The sequence below is a fragment of the Aplysia californica genome, unplaced genomic scaffold, assembly GCF_000002075.1.
Source record: "Aplysia californica isolate F4 #8 unplaced genomic scaffold, AplCal3.0 scaffold00004, whole genome shotgun sequence".
In the NCBI taxonomy this organism is placed as follows: domain Eukaryota; kingdom Metazoa; phylum Mollusca; class Gastropoda; order Aplysiida; family Aplysiidae; genus Aplysia; species Aplysia californica.
In genome coordinates, this window is record NW_004797274.1 from 3710445 (window position 1) to 3730099 (window position 19655).

Consider the following 19655-nt stretch of genomic DNA (forward strand, 5'->3'; position numbering starts at 1 on the left):
GATTTTTTTTTGGATTTTTTAACTTGAGTTTCCATTTTTTACATGAGTTTCCATAGACAGGGGTTTTCATGGACTCTGTGGTACCAGTGTCTACGGTGTAATGGTTAAGCTCTTTGCTATTGAAAGAAGAAGACATGAGCTCAATAAGCTGTGTGGGAAAGTTATTTTACCAAAGGTCTCTGCCTGTCTGCTGAGATACCGTCTGCCTCTAAACACTGAGTTGAAGAGGCTTGCTTTCTAGATGATCTGAATTGTGTTGATAGAGGCATTTACTGTCAATCAAAGTCAGTCACTTTATGTCTTCTGTTGTCTTGCTCTCCCCAGACCCTGGAGTTCTCTATAGTGTACGAGGTCTACGAGGAGATGGACTCACCAGAGTTTGATTTTTCAAAGCCCAGCCTCAGCGTCATGGGTCAGCACAGCAGCAGCATGGGGTCTTACTCCTCCAATGCCTCAGACAATGCCAAGGTAGGTCAATGTCTGGTTTTGGTTTGATTAAAGTTTTTTTGACACTTGCAACTGCAGAAGGTCAAGTTAATTGTTTTCATGTTTATTTTCAGGAGGGCTTGGTTTTACTCGGCGAAATCAGAATGGAAGTATCTAATAATATATAGTAAAAATTGAATTTTAAAAGCAGCAGAGTACAGACTAGTAGATGATTAAATATGTTTTGTCCTGAATATACGTGTGATTGGAGAATGCAGTTGATACTTCCTACTTCATTTCATTCCCCCTGTTATTTCTGTCTGTTCGTCTTGCCTTTTTCCTGCTGTAATCAATTGTTATCGTGTCAATTTGTTTCTGTTTACTCAAACACACCAAAAAATATCTTAAATGAATCATGAGACTCCCTCCTGGTAACTGCAGCAATACTGAGATAACAACTTCTTTTCTTCTGTTCTAAATGACCGTTTTTGTTTTGTTGTTCTCTTTTCTAGAACTCGTATAAGTTTCTCACAAATGGTTGGAGAATGCCAGTGGTAGATCCAACTTCTTTTCTATTCCCCCTTTGTTTCTATTATTTTTGTATTACATTTTTCTTGTGCTAGATGATGGTTATTGTATTCATGTGCTTCATTGTACTCAAGCTCGTACAAATAATACATTTTGTGGGTGGTTGGTGGATGCTCTGGTGTGGTTTGCTCCTTTTTTTTCCTGTCAAACACCTATTATCCTTATCTCTCCTTTTTTTTTTTTTTCATTTTACATGATAGTAACACCTGTAATTTTCAGCATGTGTATGATTTATTTGTGTAACAAGGGCTTTAAAACTCTTACTAAATCTGAAGCTCAAACAAATTTTTCTCACAGTCTGAGACGGTGACGTCTGTGAAAGCCAAGACTGGCGCCCGGCGCTGGGGCCCAGGATTTCTGCCTGACCTAGTGTGTATCCTGTGTTGGGTGGACGGAGAGCCTCCAGGCAATATCACAGTCATGTCCCTCAACTCTTCTTACGGCCTGTAAGTAGCTATCGGGCAACATCACAGTCATATCCAGTCACGTCTCTCAACTCTTCCTAGCCAATATCACAGTCATACAGTCAAGTCTTTCCGCTCTTCCTACAGCCTGTAAGTAGCCACAGAGTCATATAGTCATCTTTTTCAACTCTACTTGGCCAATATCACAGTCATACAGTCATGTCTCTCCATTCTTATTGACGAAGGTCTTTTCACAGTCTGACAATAGTGTTTCTCAACTATGCCTGGTCAGTATCACAGTCATATTTCTTCACTTTCCCCTGTCAATACCCCAATCCTTTAAAAGCGATATCAGAGTCATGTCTCCCCACTTTTCCTGGTCAATATCTGTCAAGTTTCTTGGTCAATATCACATTTATTTATCTTTCCACTCTTCCCAGTCTATGTGACAGTCATATCTCTTCACTCTTCCTAGTCAATGTGGTAGATTTCTTCACTCTTTCCAGTCAATATCAGTCATGTCTCTTCACTCTACAGGGAGAGGAGAAGCCGTTCTGTGTCGGATGCGACACAGATTTTACCATTAGACACATTTTAACAGAATGTCTAGACTTTGGAGAGATCCGAAGGAAATATTATAAATGCAAGAAATTGCAGGATATTTTCTCCGTCGTTGTTCCCAGCAGAATTTTAAATTTTATAAAGGCCATTGGCCTTTATGGCGAGTTGTAAAGTGAATCTGATATTATTTAAAATTTTTATTGTTACTTAAAAGTTGTTTTAGATCACAAATGTATTTACACCGAATTTGAATATTTTAACTTTTTAGCATTTTAAAGTAAATTAGTTACCAGTCGTGAAGTGAACTTTCGCAGAGGTGAACAACTTGTGTTTCGCGCGCTCATATGACCTTAGCAGTTGCGAGCGCCGTAAAACCTTATACTACTACTACTACTACTCTTCCCAGTATCCCCCCGGGGCGGTGCCACTGACTGTAGTGTCTTTAGGCCATTCCCAAAGGGGGGACAATTCTCGTTCAAGCACAGTAGAATTGTAAATGGGCTGATTCATGTCACGCTCATAACTGTGCCTTATCTACAACAGGGAACTGCTGCTTTTTCTTTCCTAATCCTTACTGTTGTCATTTTCCTCTACTTCTTTTGTATGTTTGTCACACTCTTGTGACCTGCTATTTCCGGGGTGCCTTGATAGTCGAAACAGACCTTCTGCTGTTGAAGCTAGAGAAGTGAGCAGAGTAAGTCTGATTCCCTGTAAAGATTTCTGTGTTGACACCCACCCCTTGGCGCTCATATGACCTTATGCAGTTGCGAGCGCTGTAAAACCCTCTACTATAAAATAAAACAAAAAACAGCTCTTCCCAGTCAACATCACAGTCTTGTCTCTTCACTAGGGCTGGGATTATACGGGTAATTTGATTCCCAGGTAATGCCCGGGTAATGAAAAAAATACCCGAGCACCCGACATTTCAACAATCATATGTTGTTTCTTTACTGCTCTGCCTGCTTGCGATTTCATTTGGGTGTTTTCCCTTCAAATGCTTTAAGAGGCTTGAAGTTGAAGACCCCTCAGCTCTTGCTATGCTTTTGCAGATGTTGCAGGAGGCGCTTTTTTCATCTTTTATTTTCTCAAAGTAATCCCAAGCGTATGACTTTTTAAAAAACATCTTGATAGAAACTGTGCCGAAGGGACAAAGCCAAAGAGATTTAAACCCTTTTACTTCCCATAATTCTTAGAAATTTTCCTCATCTCCGTTGGATTCTTAGAACTGCGCACAAGTTGCTTCCATATATAAGGACATTGAAATTGAAACTATAGGCCTGGCCCTACCGAAGTATCCGATTGATTCTTGGAAACTTTCTTATAACATGCCCAAATGTGGCCTTTTTTTTGTAGCGTGTTGTTTTCCTGGGAAAGGAGGGCGGTACAAGTAGTGGTGGGCACTAGTCGATATTGGCCCATATTGAGTACTGTATAGGCTGTGAGAGCTCTGTATCGATAAGTACTCAGTACTTATTAAGGTTCGAACGAAGGGGCGTAATTTAAGTGCAGTTTCTTAGCATTAATGAAGAAAGTAGAAAACCCGGGTACCCGACACCCATACCCGGGTAGCCTGTTAGGAGCTCTTCACCCGGGTACCGGGCACTTGCCCAGCCCTACTCTTCACTCTTCCCAGTCAACATTACTGTCTTGTCTCTTCACTCTTCCCAGTCAATGATACGGTCATGTCTATCCGCTCTTCCTCTACAGTTTTTTATTGTTTATATGTATTTTATAAATTATACATGTAGGGCCTTTACAAGTTGATGCAACAGAGAGAAAAAAATGCATAATGTTGCGTTCACTGCAATCAATGGTTTCATTTGCTTAGGTAGCCACAGACACCATCTTCACAAAATGTGAAATTTACACAAAATGTGTGAAAGAAAATTCCTTGTGAATATTTGTTATCTTTTTTCCCCTCTGTATTTTGCAGTCTGGCGTTTGGCAATGAGTCTGGTCTGGCAATTGTGGATTACCTGCAGAAGACCTGCCTGCTCAATCTGGGCACTCCAGATTTATATGGTATGCCCTGGGAACAATTCAGTTCTGATTTTTGTGTATGTCTGTGTGTGTGTGTGTGTGTGTGTGTGTGTGTGTGTGTGTGTGTGTGTGTGTGTGTGTGTGTGTGTGTGTGTGTGTGTGTGTGTGTGTGTGTGTGTGTGTGTGTGTGTGTGTGTGTGTGTGAGTATGTATGGTGAGTATGTATGGTGAGTGTTTGTGTGTGGGTGAATGTAGTGTGTGTGTGTGTGTGTGTAAAAGAGAGAGCGAGAGAGAGAGAGAGAGAGAGAGAGAGAGAGAGAGGTTAAAAAAACTATGTTATCGCATGTCTGCATTCTGTTGATAGTTTCATTTTGTGAAATACACCCAGTGGACTACGCATGAGTCAGCTTTTGTCTGGCATTTATTGTGAAACAATGAAGTCTCCACTACTCAGTAGGAGGTGACATTTTGTCATCTGTACAGCATAGCTGCCAACCAGTATGTTAAAAATGTATTTTATATGTTTAAAGGGGTCTGAGTACGAGGTCTAATTTTGTATCTGAAATTATGTATTCACCGTTTTCTAGTGTTACTCCTCAAGGACTTGCTGATACTGAAGAGAAATTATGAACTTGCAATGCCCACCATCTTGACCTGTTGCATGGGTAGAATCTGTTTTTGTTAGTTTTTGAAAAGTTAGCAGGCATTGTTCTGTGTTCCGTCATGGAGGCAGGTTCTGCTGGTGTGGGTCTATTATGTAAGACAAGATAGGGTAATGATCCTCCACCGGAAGAAATTGACAGTATGCTTTCATCAGCTTCTGCAACACACAATATACATGGAATTGTAACAATACATCACATTCTCCCTGTCTCATTCCAAAATGTAAATTGGTATCCTTATGAAAAAAACCTCTGAGATTGGGATTGAATGGCTTCTGTGGGGATATTCAAAGTACTTGTTTCTTTTGTTTGTGAAACTTTTCTATTACATGTTTCCTTTGCCAGGCTCCATGGATCCATATCAGAGAGCCCCACGGTCTCCTCGCTCCAAAAAGTATGCCGGTGAGGGACTTGTTCAGACCTCAGAGGACTGCAAATCTCCTACTGTGGATCAGGTGGGTGGACCAAGTTATTTTCTCACAGACAGTGTAGTTTTTTTTTGTCATGGTTTCCTGTAAATTTTGAAGAGAACATAGAATAAAAACCAGAAAAACAAAGTAACTACCTTTGATCCCGCTTTTCTCTGGGAGTCAAAAACACTTGAGCTTTTCATTTTCCTTGCAACCGCAACAAAGAGCTATGATATTTTTATAGTTTTTTAAGCTAGAACGGCAAGCCAGAATTAAAGAAAGCCTTCCAGCATCTGTGGTGTAAAAGTTATGCTCTTCACTGTTGCCAGTGTGTCAAGTATCTCTGTCTGTCTGCTGGGATGCTGTGTCCCACACTGCTGGGGTTGGCCCTTACAGACAGGATCAATGCAGTCCTGCTCCTAAATGATATAAATTGTGTTGGGGTTGGAAACATTTATATATCATCTACTAGCAAGCCTTCTGTATGGCAGTTCTCTTTCATATGTGGCACAACCTCCTTTGAAAGGTCTTTCTGTTATTTTTAAACTATTGTTGAGCTGTTAAAAGAATACAGACCGCATCAATATTAAGTTAACTTCTGTTTTGTTAAACAGCTTGGTAAATATGAACCTTGAACTGTGTCCTTTGAATGAATCATTTGAGTAGATATCATCAAAGTATAGTTTTGCACTGTTGAGTTTTTTAAAAAATATGTTGGTTTTAGGTCTATGAATTTTTCTTTTGAATATGTTTTCTTTTTTAATTTGATGAGAAGAAATGTCCGTAGCTGCTTTTGCAGTTTGAAAAACTACAACATTGTAAGATAAGTTGGTTTATGTTTTTTTCTCTTTATTCATTCCTGTGAAATGTAATTACTTTACGAAGAATTTGTCAATGCCTATGACTACTACAGGAGAGTTTGACTGAATTCTACTCAGCCTTCATCAATGTTTTCTCATGATGTTCACCAGCCAGTCTTGATGAAATAACTCCCTCTCTATTCCTACTTAATCTTGAAATATTTGGAATTACAGAGGGTGTTGTTTGTTATTTTAAAAAAGGTACTTAGTACGTCAAACCCAAATTACTTTCTGGGATAGTTTGAGGGCCCAATTAGTAGGTCCTCCTGCTGTTTCTATCGGTCTATCTTACTTTTTCTCCTGCACTTGACTGTTTCTTTGTTGATGTGCTTCTCTATATTCGTAAACTATCAAATAAGGCTACAGTCTTGTTGTGACTGAAAAGTTGACTGCTTCAAGGCAGATCTTGATAAGAACAGGTCAACAACAATGACATGCTATTTTCTGTTCTCTTCTGTTCTGTTTGTCTATGGTCTTGCACAGATGAAGTTATTGCTCCTCCTTCTAGTCTGTGTGTCTGTATATGTGTGCGTGCGTGCGCGTGCGTGCGTGCCTGCGTGCGTGCCTGCCAGCGTGCGTGCCTGCCAGCGTGCGTGCATGTCGTCCTAGTAATTACACGATCTATTGGGGTAGTGAAGGTCTCTCCTCGTGAATAAACGTACAGTCAAACACATATTTCACTTGTGATCTGGACTGTCGTATATTCGCTCCTCTTGATGGTGTAGGGGAAGGAGCAAGGAAAACTGACATCTGTGGTGTAATGGTTAAATTTTGTGCTCAGGAATAGGGCTGGGGGAGGGGGGGTTGTAGGAGGGGATTAGAGGTTGGTACAGGACATAATATGGGCTGAAGTTAAAAGGAGAGAATACTTGTTAGAACTTTACTTTGATTAAAAGTCACTAATCTGTAGTGTTGATTTTTTGTACGTGTAACGCTGAGGAATGTAGTCTGAGGTTCTGAACCTGTGTTGAACTGCTGAAAACCTTTGTCATTTGCTTTGTCGTATGGAGGGCCCAATGGAAAGATGAAAGATACCACAAACTAGAATTCGTGAATGGATCAATTAAAGAAATGGAAGATTCAAAACTCCATTTCTGTTCTACTGTTAGTTGATTACTAAAGTTCAACTTCCCATTCAACTAACAATAACAATAAACCACCAGTCAAACAGAAATGAAGCTTTGAGTCTACAAGCTGTAGAAATTTATACCCTCATGATTTCCTGTTTGTGATAACGCCCATTTTTCCATTGAACCATTCCTTCTTCTCACCTAGCTTCTCTTCTGCATCATTAAGACAATGGAGTCATTTTTCTTTTCTTCTGATCGGGACACTACCAACCCCCCACCAACACCCCCACCCCCTCCCCCACCTTCTCATGATACTGGGTTATTATACCCTCCTTAAGCATTTCTCCAGTCCCATTTGTTTTCTGTTGGGTTTGTTCTGCCATATCCTGACCTCTGACCTCCCTGCGTGTCACCATACTGATATCTGACCTCTGCGTGTGTCATCAAACATAAGTCATCCTCTATTTTGGTTGTCCTTCCTGTGACCTCCGACCCGCGTCATCATGTGTTTTTTGCCCGTCACTGTTTCTCTGCTCCTTATTGGTTTCAGTCAGTCTCGTACCTAAACCCCTCTCAGGGAGTGGGATGGGGGCACCCCAGCTCCTCAGCTCCCCCCTCTCCCTGTGGTGGGCCCGGCCCCCGGCCTCCAGGTCTCGGTGCCTCTCAGGGTGGGCCAGGCCCCCCGGCCACCACTACCAGCAACACTGGCAAGTCACAGCAACAACATCATCAGCCCTTGATGAAAGCAAAGTCTCTGACACCGACTAAGTCAGCCCCACCCCCCATTACCCCGGTACAGCTGCAGCAGAGACAGGGCAAGGCATCTCTGGGCAAGGCTTTGTCTGTGGGCTGCCCCGAGTCGCCACAGGTTGACAGCCGCCAGGGCTTTCAACTGGCAGCTCCTAAGAAAGTTCCCCCTCCCAGACCTCCTAGTCCCAAGCCCAGGATTGTCACGGGTTCAAGTGGCAAGAGTACAGAAGCACCCAGTTCTCAGAGGGAAGAGAAAAGAATTTCGCCAGAACCCCTGAATCCGTTTGAGGAGAATTACTTTAGTCAAGAGGCCAGCACAGGAGTTTTGAGCTCAGAGTCAAATGTCCCGAAGGCCCCGCCTCGCTCGAGGAAGCAGCTTCATCAGAAGACGCTAGTCCACCAGCCCGCTCTCGATCTTCCGCCATCCCCTAAGAGGGAGTCCGCCAGCCCCAGCAGTATTCCCACCAGCCCCTCCGCCTTTCACTCGCTGGTGGTAGGGGAGGGATCGGGGGCGTTATGTGCTTCCCCACCCATCCTCACGCCTGTGATATGTCTGCCCCGCTCCAGCAGCGAGAGCCGAGAGATAAGCCGGTGTCAGAAGTCCTCGTCCTGCGAGAACCCCTCCTACCTGTCACCCTCTCTGCCGGGCAAGCCCAAGAGTGTGAGCACCGGTGACCTCCCCTCCGCTGAGCCCCGGAGGTTGAGAAGTGCCTCCAGCTCCTCTGACACAGGGGCGAAGAGGGAAAGTGCGACCAAGACTTTCTCTGACCCACACAGTCGCACAGCCAGTCGGGAGAAAGTCTCCTCAGAGGCAGAAGATCCTCTGAGAAAGTCTTCTTCAGATAGTCAACTTCCGGCCTCCAAGGATGAGGCTGATGCAGCGTGTAGTACAGAGCAAGAAGAGTTGGCAGGACATCCAGAGGCTTCCAAGAACTGGCTCATGAAGAAGATCCACCGCAGGTCCAAGAAAAAGAAGAAAAAGAATGCAGAGGGAGGGGAGGAGTCTCATGATTCTGCTGCTGCTGGTGAGGGGACTACCACAACAACCGGTGAGCTGGGTGAGAAGGCAAAAGATGGCGGTGCTGTTGTAAGCTCTGACTGTGATAAATCTGGGCTGGAAGATGGCCAGCAGGGCCAGGAGGTCACCGGACACAAAGAGGAGAAAGAAGACAGCGACGAAGCACTCTGTGACCTGGAGGGGCTGGAGTCGGTCCCGGGGGGAATGGGGGGAGGGAGGAGGAGCCCTGGCTATAACAAAACGTTTTTCCACCGCGTCAGTTTGAAGATTAAGTCCATAGGGTCCCGCAAATTGTCCAACGAGGAGGAAGATGGGAAAGAGGTGTCTGGTGGTGGTAGCAGCAGCAGCTGCGCTGGGCCGCTGTCCGCCCATAAACTGCTGCAGAAATCCATGGACCGGCCTCCCCGGGTTAAGATTGAGGTGCTGGACATGACCGATGATGGGCCCAAGAAGCACAGCATGCGCCGAATGTACTTGACCGATGTACTGCAGTCCAGGAAGACTGTGGGTAGGTACAGCAACAACACGTCAACATACGCAACACACCCACCTCCTCCTCCTCCTCCTCCACATCCTCCACCACCACCTCCACCTGTGGATGTGCTTCCTGTACGCACATACACACGTGTATTTAACCTTGTTTGGAACCCTCACTCACCCAGTTCTCTGTCTCTCTCAACAGCTTTTGACCATTTACTAACTGCCTGCGAATGTGCTCTGTTGTGACTCTGTGGTCGAGACAGTTTTTACTTCATATATGTCTTTTAGGTTTCGAAAACTACATTTTTTTTCCTTCTTTTTTTTTTGGTTCCTGTTTCAGATTTGTTTTCTGTTTTCTTTTCGCTGCCTTTCCCCTCAGCATCCAGAGGTGGTCTGGTTACACTTTGAGGTTTTTTTCCTCAACTGTTATTGTTGATATTTTACTTCAACCTGTTCACCCAGTTTTTCAGAGCACATTTGTCAATGAATTGAATTCTAATCTACTTTTTTTTCTTTTTTTTTTCCTGATTGCTTTTCAACTTGTTTTCCATGGTTACCACGTCCACCGGCCTGCCCCACCCTCTCCCATTTCCCAGCATGAGAAGCATCGTTGCAGCAACACTCCAGCATGATGGCCTCATCGTTGTCTTTTGACAGGATCCAGCTCCGTCCTAGGTTCCTCATCTCTTTCTCTCTCTCTCTTTCTCTTCTATCTCACTTCCTCTCTCTCTCTCTCTCTCTCCTTCTCTCCCATAGTGCTTCCGGTAGTTTACTCCCGATTTTACTTTTCAGTGGGCCCCCCCCCCCCCCCCCCCCCATTGTCATGGAATGGAACGCCACCTGAAATATAAACTTGTTCAAACAAACGCCTCCACCTTCCGCGTCTTGCTGCCACCAACGACGGCAGTGCGTCTTTTTGACCTTGTTTTTTGGGGGTTTATTTTTTTTGGTTACTATTCATTTTATGTCAATTGGCTTGTCACAACTTACATCCTGTATGCCTCTTTTTCAGGGTGAGCTCAAATTGCCGTCACACTTTCTCTTGTGTGAGGATGTGAGGTTTCGTCAGGGGCACCAAGGCATGAATGCATATAGCTCTCCATTTTTCAAAAGACGTAGTAGCACTAGTCGTTTATTTTACTTATCTATTTTATCATCATTATTATTATTAATATTCTTATTCTTATTATTGTTATTATGGTTATTGTTATTATTACTATATTATTATTACTAACAGTCAGTGTCTACACTAGTTGTCAAGTCCACTAGCTCTGTCCAGTTGTTGACAAAGTTGGACTGTTTTGGACATGAGATGTGGCCAGTCTAGGCTTTATAGCATCATATATACGTGTGGCTTAATTGTGTTCTATGTCAGGTATGCTTGTGTATCATCAAGAAATCATAAAGTAACAGGAATGTCATCATCTAACTTTAAACTCAAGTTATCCTCTTCACGTGTTTAGTAGATTGCACCAATGATGGGAATAAATTTAGGTCCTGTGGTGATAAAGTTTCATAGAGAGGTGGGAGGTAGATTTGAAAATGTAGAAAGAAGTTACAGAAATTCATTCATGCATTGGCTCCCTCTTGTCTCCCGTTTTGGTTTTTTCTCGTGTAATTTAAACTTAACCCTCCCGACATTTTGGAATCACTTTCTCAGTTTTTGCTTTTCCTCCTGGGTTTGATGCTGACAAGTTTTTTTGTTTCTTTCCCCCTTAGTGAAAGGTCGTGACCTTGTGACCAACTTTTTCAGTTTTTGCCTCCCATTTTTGAGTCTTTAAGTTTTCTAGTCCCTCCCGACTTTCCTGTTAGAGTCTGTTCATCTGTGCTATGCAGAATGTTTTTCTCCATTGTGGTGACTGAACATGACGTGAGCTGTAAGCATGAGACGGCTTTATCTTAGCGCTCACTCGTGGAAGCATGGGCTTGAAGTATTGCATTATGGCTCTAGAGATACAGTGTGTGTCCATTTTTAACTGTACTTAGTCCGACCTAGTTCAGTTTAGATCATGGAATCAGTTGGACTTTTATTTTGGTCAGTTTGGTTTGTTGCATTTTGTTGTAAGTGGTGTCAAGTCTATTTTGCTTGTTAGAGCAGCAATGTTCTCCATCACTTACAGTAGGACATGTACAGCACTCACACCCACAAACACACACATATGCAATGTATGCAATTACTTTTCATAGTCACTTTTTGTGTTTTTGTAGCGTTCACAGTTCTTTTCCCAGACATCTCATGGACACAGCATTCTTTCATGGATTCTTTGGACTTAACAAAATACTGAACATGCTCATATCCTCATCTGTGGAGATATATTATAGTGGCCTTCATTTGAACTTATCAGAAGTGTGTATTCACAATTTAGGAAGCTGCATCCAGCTTAAAACCATTCTTGCCATCGCCTCTCGGGTAGTTTTGTGTGATTCTGTAAGTTTTATCCTTAAAAGTCTGTTCATGTTTACACCAAAGAAAGCTCCTGGTATGTTGTCAAAACAGCATCAGTTCTCAGCCTCAGGATTAGTTTTGAGTTTGGCATAGCAATTACTTATTCTATTGTTGGAACTTCTCTGTTCCTTGTCCCAGAAATGGGGGACCAAGTTGAACAAGAATTTAACTTTAGTGAAAAGAGTTCCTGAATGTCCTCTTGAAGTTTATTATCTCCAGAGCCCTGGCCCTAACAAATTTCTTTGGTTCCTTTTACACCTGTTCTAGTCAGTCTGTAGTGTTTGTAAAGATGTTTGTTCAATTTTCAGTTTTATCTCCGAATTCTTGATCTCATTTCAGTTTTGTCCATGTGTGTCTCCTCTTACTACCATTTTGTTTCTTGTGTGTCTTTCATTTTGATCCGCTGAGAAAAAGTACGTTTTTGACTTTGTGAGCCGTTAACACCATTTTAGGCTCTACTGTGGCATACTGGAGCGAACAACACGGCTTTGGGGACTGGCAGAGCCTGCAGGAAGCTACATGTCCTTCGCCCATCACTCGGAAACATCTCCATATACGCTAAATATTTTCTCCACTTCTTTTTACCCCCCCCCCTTCCCTCCTACACCCACTGACTGCCGGTCCTCCCTTCTGACTTTGTGTGTCCCCCTCCCCCTCTGGTCAAATGACAACGCTTGGGGTCACACTGGGAAATTGGCGGATAGATTAACGGCGACTGTCTCAGTCCAACCACCCCTGGGATTCGAACCACTAGGAAACAGCTTTCTGCTGAAACACGCCGGCCCAAGTCTGGGGCCAACAGAAAGTTGCAGAGAGTCCACAGTGTAGCCTCTATGGACGAGCCCTTCCTCAGTGCAGGAGGAGGAGGAGGAGGTGGTGGTGGTGGTGTGTGCTCTCAGCTTTACTACTATGTCCCTTCCGGCCTACATATCATATAAATACGTCCTCTTTTGGTGTCCTTTTGTGGCAAGCTGCATTCTCATCTTCTTCTGTGCGTCTGGTCGTGTCATTGGTTCCTGCAGTCGCTGGTGTAGACTCATCATTGTCCATGTGGTCATCCTCGTACATGTCTCTCTGTACTCACACACACACAGTTATTTCCCTTCTTGTGTGCACAGCTCCCTGCTCTACCTGTTCAAGTGTTATTATTTCATGGATATCTGCGCTGGTTTCTACTGTTTCTTATCCTTAGTTACTTTCTTTTCTCGTTTCACGTGTTGATTTCCTTATGGGTCGTTTCTCAATGATTTGTTATGGCTCCTCTGTCTATGATTTTGTTATGGTTCATTTCTCTATGATTTCGTTTTTGTTAAATTTTTGGTTATTGTTACTCTTGGGTTTCTTTTGTGTGACGGTGTCTCACCCCAGACCGATCGTGCTTCTTTCATTTTGTCGTTTTACTCCTATTACCCTACTTTTTGTTTCATCAGACATTTTATCGGCAATTGTTTAAGTCAGTTACCCAATTATTTTACAATACATTGCTCAGTTGAGGTCATATATGTGACGTGAACTGTGTATAAAAGGTCTATTCTCAAAGCTTTTACCTCCCTCCTAAATCATGTTAATTGTGCATATGGAGGCGTAAAATGTGTACAGTTATTGTGTTCACAAGTTTGGTTTCTTAATGTAAAAGAATATTGTTCAATGTTTAACATTGTGACCCTGGCGGTTTGAAGAACTTGAACTGTCAATCTTAAACTTGTTTGTGGAGTTTCTTTTGAATTGAAAAAGAATGTGGACCTTTGCGGCCCATAATTTCTACCGTTATCCAAATATACTGTTATGGCTTTGAATTTTAAGAAGTAGCCTGCTCAAGAGCAGTACCTTGAAGTAGTTCTTTTGTTGCTGAGGTTGTGTTTTCATAACTTTTCTGAAGCGGGCAGGACAAGTCCGGCTTATTCTTAGTTTTTGTATACCCCCTGCCCCTACACACATATATACATAAATATCTTCGTGTTTTGAAACTTCTTTTTTTTGACAATTCACTCCATTTTTTCATTTCATATTGGAGTCCCGTTAACTTGCCAACAGATTCACATGTGTACACCCATACATGAACATATGCGCGCACACACGTGGGTATGCACACTCATTCACATAAACGCACATGGACATATGTAATATACACCATCTATTTTAATGGCTCTTAGCCTCATTTTTTTTACGTAACTCAAACATGCACACAAACACATACACACACTCACACACTCCCACACACACACACTTGTATACACACACTCATACACAGGCACTCGCAAACACCACCACACACCCACCCTCACAGACCCACTCACACATAGACAGACAAAGACGCACTCCCACAAACACTCAGGGACACATACTTATTCACACAGACACACACAGACACACAGACACACACACACACACACACACACACACACACACACACACACACACACACACTGATACACACACACACACTGATACACACACACACACACACTCCCACAATCAAACAGACTCTCACACACAGCCCACAGAATTGCCCTCAATTACATACACACTTTAATTCCGACCTGTAACCAGTGTTGACCAGGGTTCTCACCGTGTGTCCTGTTGAACTTGCCCCAGGGTTTCGCGTCCGACCACACCACCATAGATCGCTACCGTCCCTCCACATGTTCAGACTTGCCTCTGCTATGCTCACCAGTAGCTGTAGTCGCTTGCCCCGTCTGCTTGAGGAAGACGATGGTGGTCCTGAGATAGAGAAATACTTTTTTGTGCTTTCTTCTTTCAGTCACATGACTTACTTTTAGACCCTTTGGTCTTGAAATACTTGTGTGATACGTTTCTAACATGCCCGTAAACTTTTAGACGTTCCAGGATGGAATCACGTTATTGTTGAAAGGGTCACGATTTGTTTTTGTCATTGTTACAGGTTTTGTCTTGACAGTAGAGTTTGTTGTGCATTTTTGTGTGTGTGTGTACGTGGTGGTATGCGGATATGTGTGCGTGTGCGTGTGTGAGTTGCGACGCAACTATCCATGACTGTAATGGATGATACTTAGATAGAGTAAAAAACAGAGGGCATAAGTTTCCTAGTTCCAGTCTCAGAGTTGGTCCAAAGAGTTTCTTCACATTTCATGCTTCTTTCTGTCAGTTTTGACTTTGTTGAGAGAAAAGAAAGTCGCTGGTCTGTGCTCTGTTCTTCGCTGTGGCTCAAGTTGTTGCTTTGGTGAAATTTGTCATAAGTTTTAGCTTGCAGTCCCTGTGGTTTTGTGCACAATGTAGAATTGAGATGAATACAGGCCTTTGAGAAATGTCTTTTTAAGATTGGAATCCAGAGATGTTTTACAGAATTGTATTCTCAGTTGGGTTACAGACTCCTTTTAGATGTGTGATTTCTGTCAGAATACAAAGAGCTTTTAGAAATATGTTTTCATCAGGAATATTTACAAAATAGAGAGTGTATTTTTAATTTTAAAGAAAATTGGAACAATTTAAAACGTTTATATTTTGTCAAATATAGTCTTTTGAGAAACATGCTTTAAGTTGAAATACAGATGAATATTTGGAAAATTTCAGTTCGAATGTCTTTTGGTACTGTTTTGAGTTTTTCTGTCCATTGATTGGCGGACCTAGGGTACTTTCTATTTGTAGTTTCTCTTAGTTCCCTGCACCAAGGATTTGTGTCAGTCTGCCCATCTGGTGATGGATTTTAATTTTCTTAAAAGTCGTTTCGACATGGATGCCAGCAATCTGGTGTGGACAACCAGAACTCTTGTAGAAATGTAGCGTGTGCTTTTTCTTTTCTCCAATGACACATTTCTTTTCGTTGTGGCTAACATTTTAAACATAGATGAAAGAACAAAATGTTGAGTGTTTATCATTCCTATGGCATAAATGTTTGATTTGGTCTATGTGTATCAGGCTGAATGTGTAGATAGATGCATGCTTTATTTTACTTTCATTTCTTGATTTTTTTCCCCGTTTCAGTTTTACACAGGCTGCTCCAAAGATCCTTCAATTACTCTCTAGCTTAAATATGATGTTTTACAAAAATCTCAGTCTATGTAACTGAATACGTGAAGCTGAAACCAGTAGCATTACATCCAGTTTCATGGAACCTTCTGTTGCCTCCAAACGTTTGCAATGAATTTGACAGTTGTTTTGTAAAACTCTTGTCTTCAGTTATTTGTAATTTTTCATCATGTTAACATTTTCATAACACTTGTGAGGCTGGAGCAGCCTGTCTGGGTATTTTCACTTCACTCTGAGGTCATGACAAGACTAATCACACTGCAGAGCCATGGCATGACACGCAATGATTTGATCAAGTGTCAATGTTGCTGAGTGTTTCAGATTTCTTTTCGTCTAGTTTGACCAGCTCTGTAAAGATCTCAAACACCTGGTCTTTTTACTTCGTATAAAGATTCTTTTTTGGGACTTATCCTTTGCGGGCATTACAGTGCCCCTTGAATGACCAAAACTGTTTGAATGGGGGTGTAAAACACTGACAATCATTTTGCATGGCATGGTTCTCATGTTTGGCAGTGTGGCTTTTTTCCCTTTTTTTTAGTGTGGCTCACGTCGTCCTCAGATCTGTTTATCATTTCCCTTTGTCATTTTTATTTTAGTGACTCCTGGAATGACGACTGCACTATCTGTGGGATATATCTAGATGTTTTTGCTTTTCTTTTCCACTTCTTGACATTTTTAGTGAATTTTATTTGCATTCTTGATTTATCTGCATACTTTTATGTTCCATGTGCTATCTGTATGTTGTTGCTGTAGTGCTATATGTGGATTTGCAACATTTTTGTTAATGGAACACTTCATTAGTTACGGTTGTACTTACTTGTTGGATCAGTTGCCTGTATTCTTAAAAAAATAATTGAATCTTATATTTTTGTATGCATTAGTAAAGAATGGAAGTGTCACTTTGTGTGAGACATTCTGACCTTCAAGTTTTTAGAGTAGTGCTGTGTCTGGATGCTCTGAAAAAGTCCAAATCTGAACAAAATACACACGTCTTTAAGTGTAAAGTGTGTTGGAGGAATTTTCAGTACACTTAGGCTTAGAAGGGCTAAGGAAAAGGAAGTCAAATCTCAGTTTTAAACCTGTCATTTGAGCTCAAAAGGGGTAACACGATGAATCAATTCTCAGTATTAAAACGGAACACTTAGAAGGGTAACTATGAAGTTAATTCTCAATTCTCAGCCCCACCACTTTTATTTGGAAGTGTTAAAAGGATGAAGTCAGTCCTTAATGCGTAAGCTACTGTTCTGCAAACACCCTGCATTTTCATCATTATGATACTAAATCAATGAAATGAACATGAGTACAGATAAAATATGAACATTCATGGGATATAGTGTATGATCTCTGTCATGGGTACAGCTAGAATATAGACATATCATGGGTACCATATAGGCGCCAAGTACATCTAGATAAGGCGTATTGAATGTTTGGGTTTTTTCCCACAAGCAGCAATGGATTCCAGTTGATATGAATAATGATAATATGGTGCATTTATACTGAATATATCATTACTAGAAAGAAGGTTGTATTTGCTGAACAATATATTATGTGAGTATTTGAGAGGTAAGCTCTCGTTACTGACCCACAATGCTAGGACTTGACCATACCAATGTACGAAGCATTTTTATTAATCTTTCTTGGTAATGAAGTTTTCAGTTTTGTTTGATTATGAAAGCAGAGATAAGACTTCCCCTTTATAGGCTTTGATTTGTTGATTTTGGAAGTAGTCAGTGAGTAGGAAATGTGTCCACTGTGATGATGATGAATGTCTCTGGTTGGGCAGTGGTCACTCGTGCTGAATGTTGACCGTATATCTGGCAGACAAAGTGGACGGCTCCTCGTTCTCCCGGTCTCGGAGCTCCAGCATGTCAAGTCTAGACAACGTGACCAAAGAAGCCATCCAGTGTCTGGTGTTTGCTGACTCCTACACTCGCAAGTCAGGTCTGTACAGAGTGTGGTTGGAGGAGGACTGCTGGTAGTTCCTACTTCTTCTCTTCATCTCTGATATTTTTGTGTGCCGGTCTGTCATTCTTTTGTGTCTTGTGTCTGTCTGTTTGTCTGTCTGTCTGTCTGTCTGTCTGTCTTACTCTGTTGCAGCACTAAATGACCATTATTGTGTTAATGTGCCTCTCTTTATCCAAACGAACAAATTAACAAACAGACAAGCAAACAAACAAACAAACAAATGCCAATGTGCTGCTCTTTCCTTAAACAAATCAAATCAAATGTAAGCTCTTCAAAGTGTTCTACTCTTTTGTTATAACTTACCTGGTTTTTATTTGTGTGTGTTTCTGCCCTTTTATGAGTTTGTGTATATATTTATATTGACTGCTCAGCGTAAGACCCTATCTACGTTACTTTATATTTTTTCGCGAAATGCGGAGTGTTACTCTAAGTAGTCAATATTTATGTGCACGTTTTGTACGTATGTATTTCTGTATGATCTCCGTAGTGCTTTGGTAAATTGCACATTAAGGTCTTTGCTGTTACACTCTAAAGACATGAGTTCAGTTCCTGTTTTGGACGTCTATTGATGTCTCTCTGCTAGAATAGTGTCCCACTCAGCCAAGATTGGCCCAGACAGGTGAGGTCAAAGCAGCTCACCTCATAAATGGTCTAATTTGTGTTCATAGAGGTGTAAAATATTAACAATAATAAGAGTGTGTCAACAGTGATCTGAGCAAGGAGGTGGAGAATGCCATTGTTAGGTCCTTCTTCACTCACCTTCTGTCACGTCTATTTATCTGTCTTGCCTTTTTCTATGCTGGAATGACCTTCATTGTTCCCAGTGCTTATCTATGAAAAGAAACCAAGAAAACTATCCAAAATAACCAAAGTAAGAAAACTATCCAAAATAACCAAAGTACCTTGAGTAAGTGGGGTTTTATTTGTATCTGACATGTATGAGAGCGAAGATAGAGCTTCGTGTTTTTTTCTCTTAAGTTTTAAAAGTATTTTTAAAAAATTGATATGTGTTTGAATTCCAGCAATGATTTTCAGTAACGAGAGCTTACATCACAACTTAATTTGTCTTTGTTGTGTGTTCTCTCTCTCTCTCTCTCTCTCTCTCTCTCTCTCTCTCTCTCTCTCTCTCTCCACTGATCATGTGTATGTGTTATTTGACAGATACAGAGACTTCACCGTGCCTGTGGGTGGGCACCAGCCTGGGATCGGTCATCGTCATTGTGCTTGTGTTGCAGCCAGATCAGCGCCTCTCTCAGCCGGTTATTGTCTCCCCCAGCGGTGAGTGCGTCAGACACACCTCCCCATTCTTGTCCACTCTATGACTTGTAAGTGGTTGGCTTGTCCACTCTACGACTTGTAAATGGTTGGCTGGTGCTGTGGTGTAGTTTGCTCCCTTCCTCCAATCAAATATCTGTCGTCTTTGTCTCTCCTTCTTTTATATGTATGTTATTCTGTAGTAACTTCCCTAATCTTCTGCGCTTCGATAAGAATAATAAACCTCACTTATATAGTGCATTTTCACCAAGAAAGTGGTCAATGTGTTTTAGAATAATACAAAGAACACAAAGACCAGAATATGGCTCTAATAAGAAACATTTTTCTCCCACTTAAAAAAGTGTGGAGACACATGAACACACACACACACACACACACACACACACACACACACACACACACACACACACACACACACACACACACATATGCACACACACACACACACACACACACACACACACACACACACACACACAGACTCACACACACCACACAAACACACACACACACACACACACACACACACACACACACACACACACACACACACACACACACACACACACACACACACACACACACACACAATGTTCGGCAGCCACTTAATACAGAATAGCATGAACAACAGAGGTGTGTTCTGAAACATCATATTATGTGTATTGGGAATGTCGCCCATTACTGATTAAAGCAGGCCAGGAACAAGTGCGTTTTAAATGCAGATTTGAATTTTTTTAAAGTGGTTGTATCCGCTA

At 41.9% G+C, this 19655-nt stretch overlaps 1 protein-coding gene across 4 annotated transcripts in view; it reads left to right on the forward strand.

The window, feature by feature from the left end:
* The window catches only part of LOC101859210 (syntaxin-binding protein 5), a 97567-nt gene that overhangs the window by 67019 nt on the left and 10893 nt on the right, over window positions 1-19655 (forward strand). For 2 of the 4 annotated variants that reach the window (XM_005089277.3, XM_005089278.3), the window contains exons 16-22: window positions 325-468; window positions 1312-1460; window positions 3913-4001; window positions 4967-5076; window positions 7512-9237; window positions 17482-17601; window positions 18787-18903. In XM_005089277.3, coding sequence (XP_005089334.1) covers window positions 325-468; window positions 1312-1460; window positions 3913-4001; window positions 4967-5076; window positions 7512-9237; window positions 17482-17601; window positions 18787-18903 — 2455 coding nt within the window. Of the gene's footprint in view, window positions 1-324; window positions 469-1311; window positions 1461-3912; window positions 4002-4966; window positions 5077-7511; window positions 9238-10221; window positions 10289-12359; window positions 12541-17481; window positions 17602-18786; window positions 18904-19655 lie in introns of all 4 variants that reach the window. The other 2 variants (XM_035968675.1, XM_035968673.1) reach the window with 2 other exon arrangements.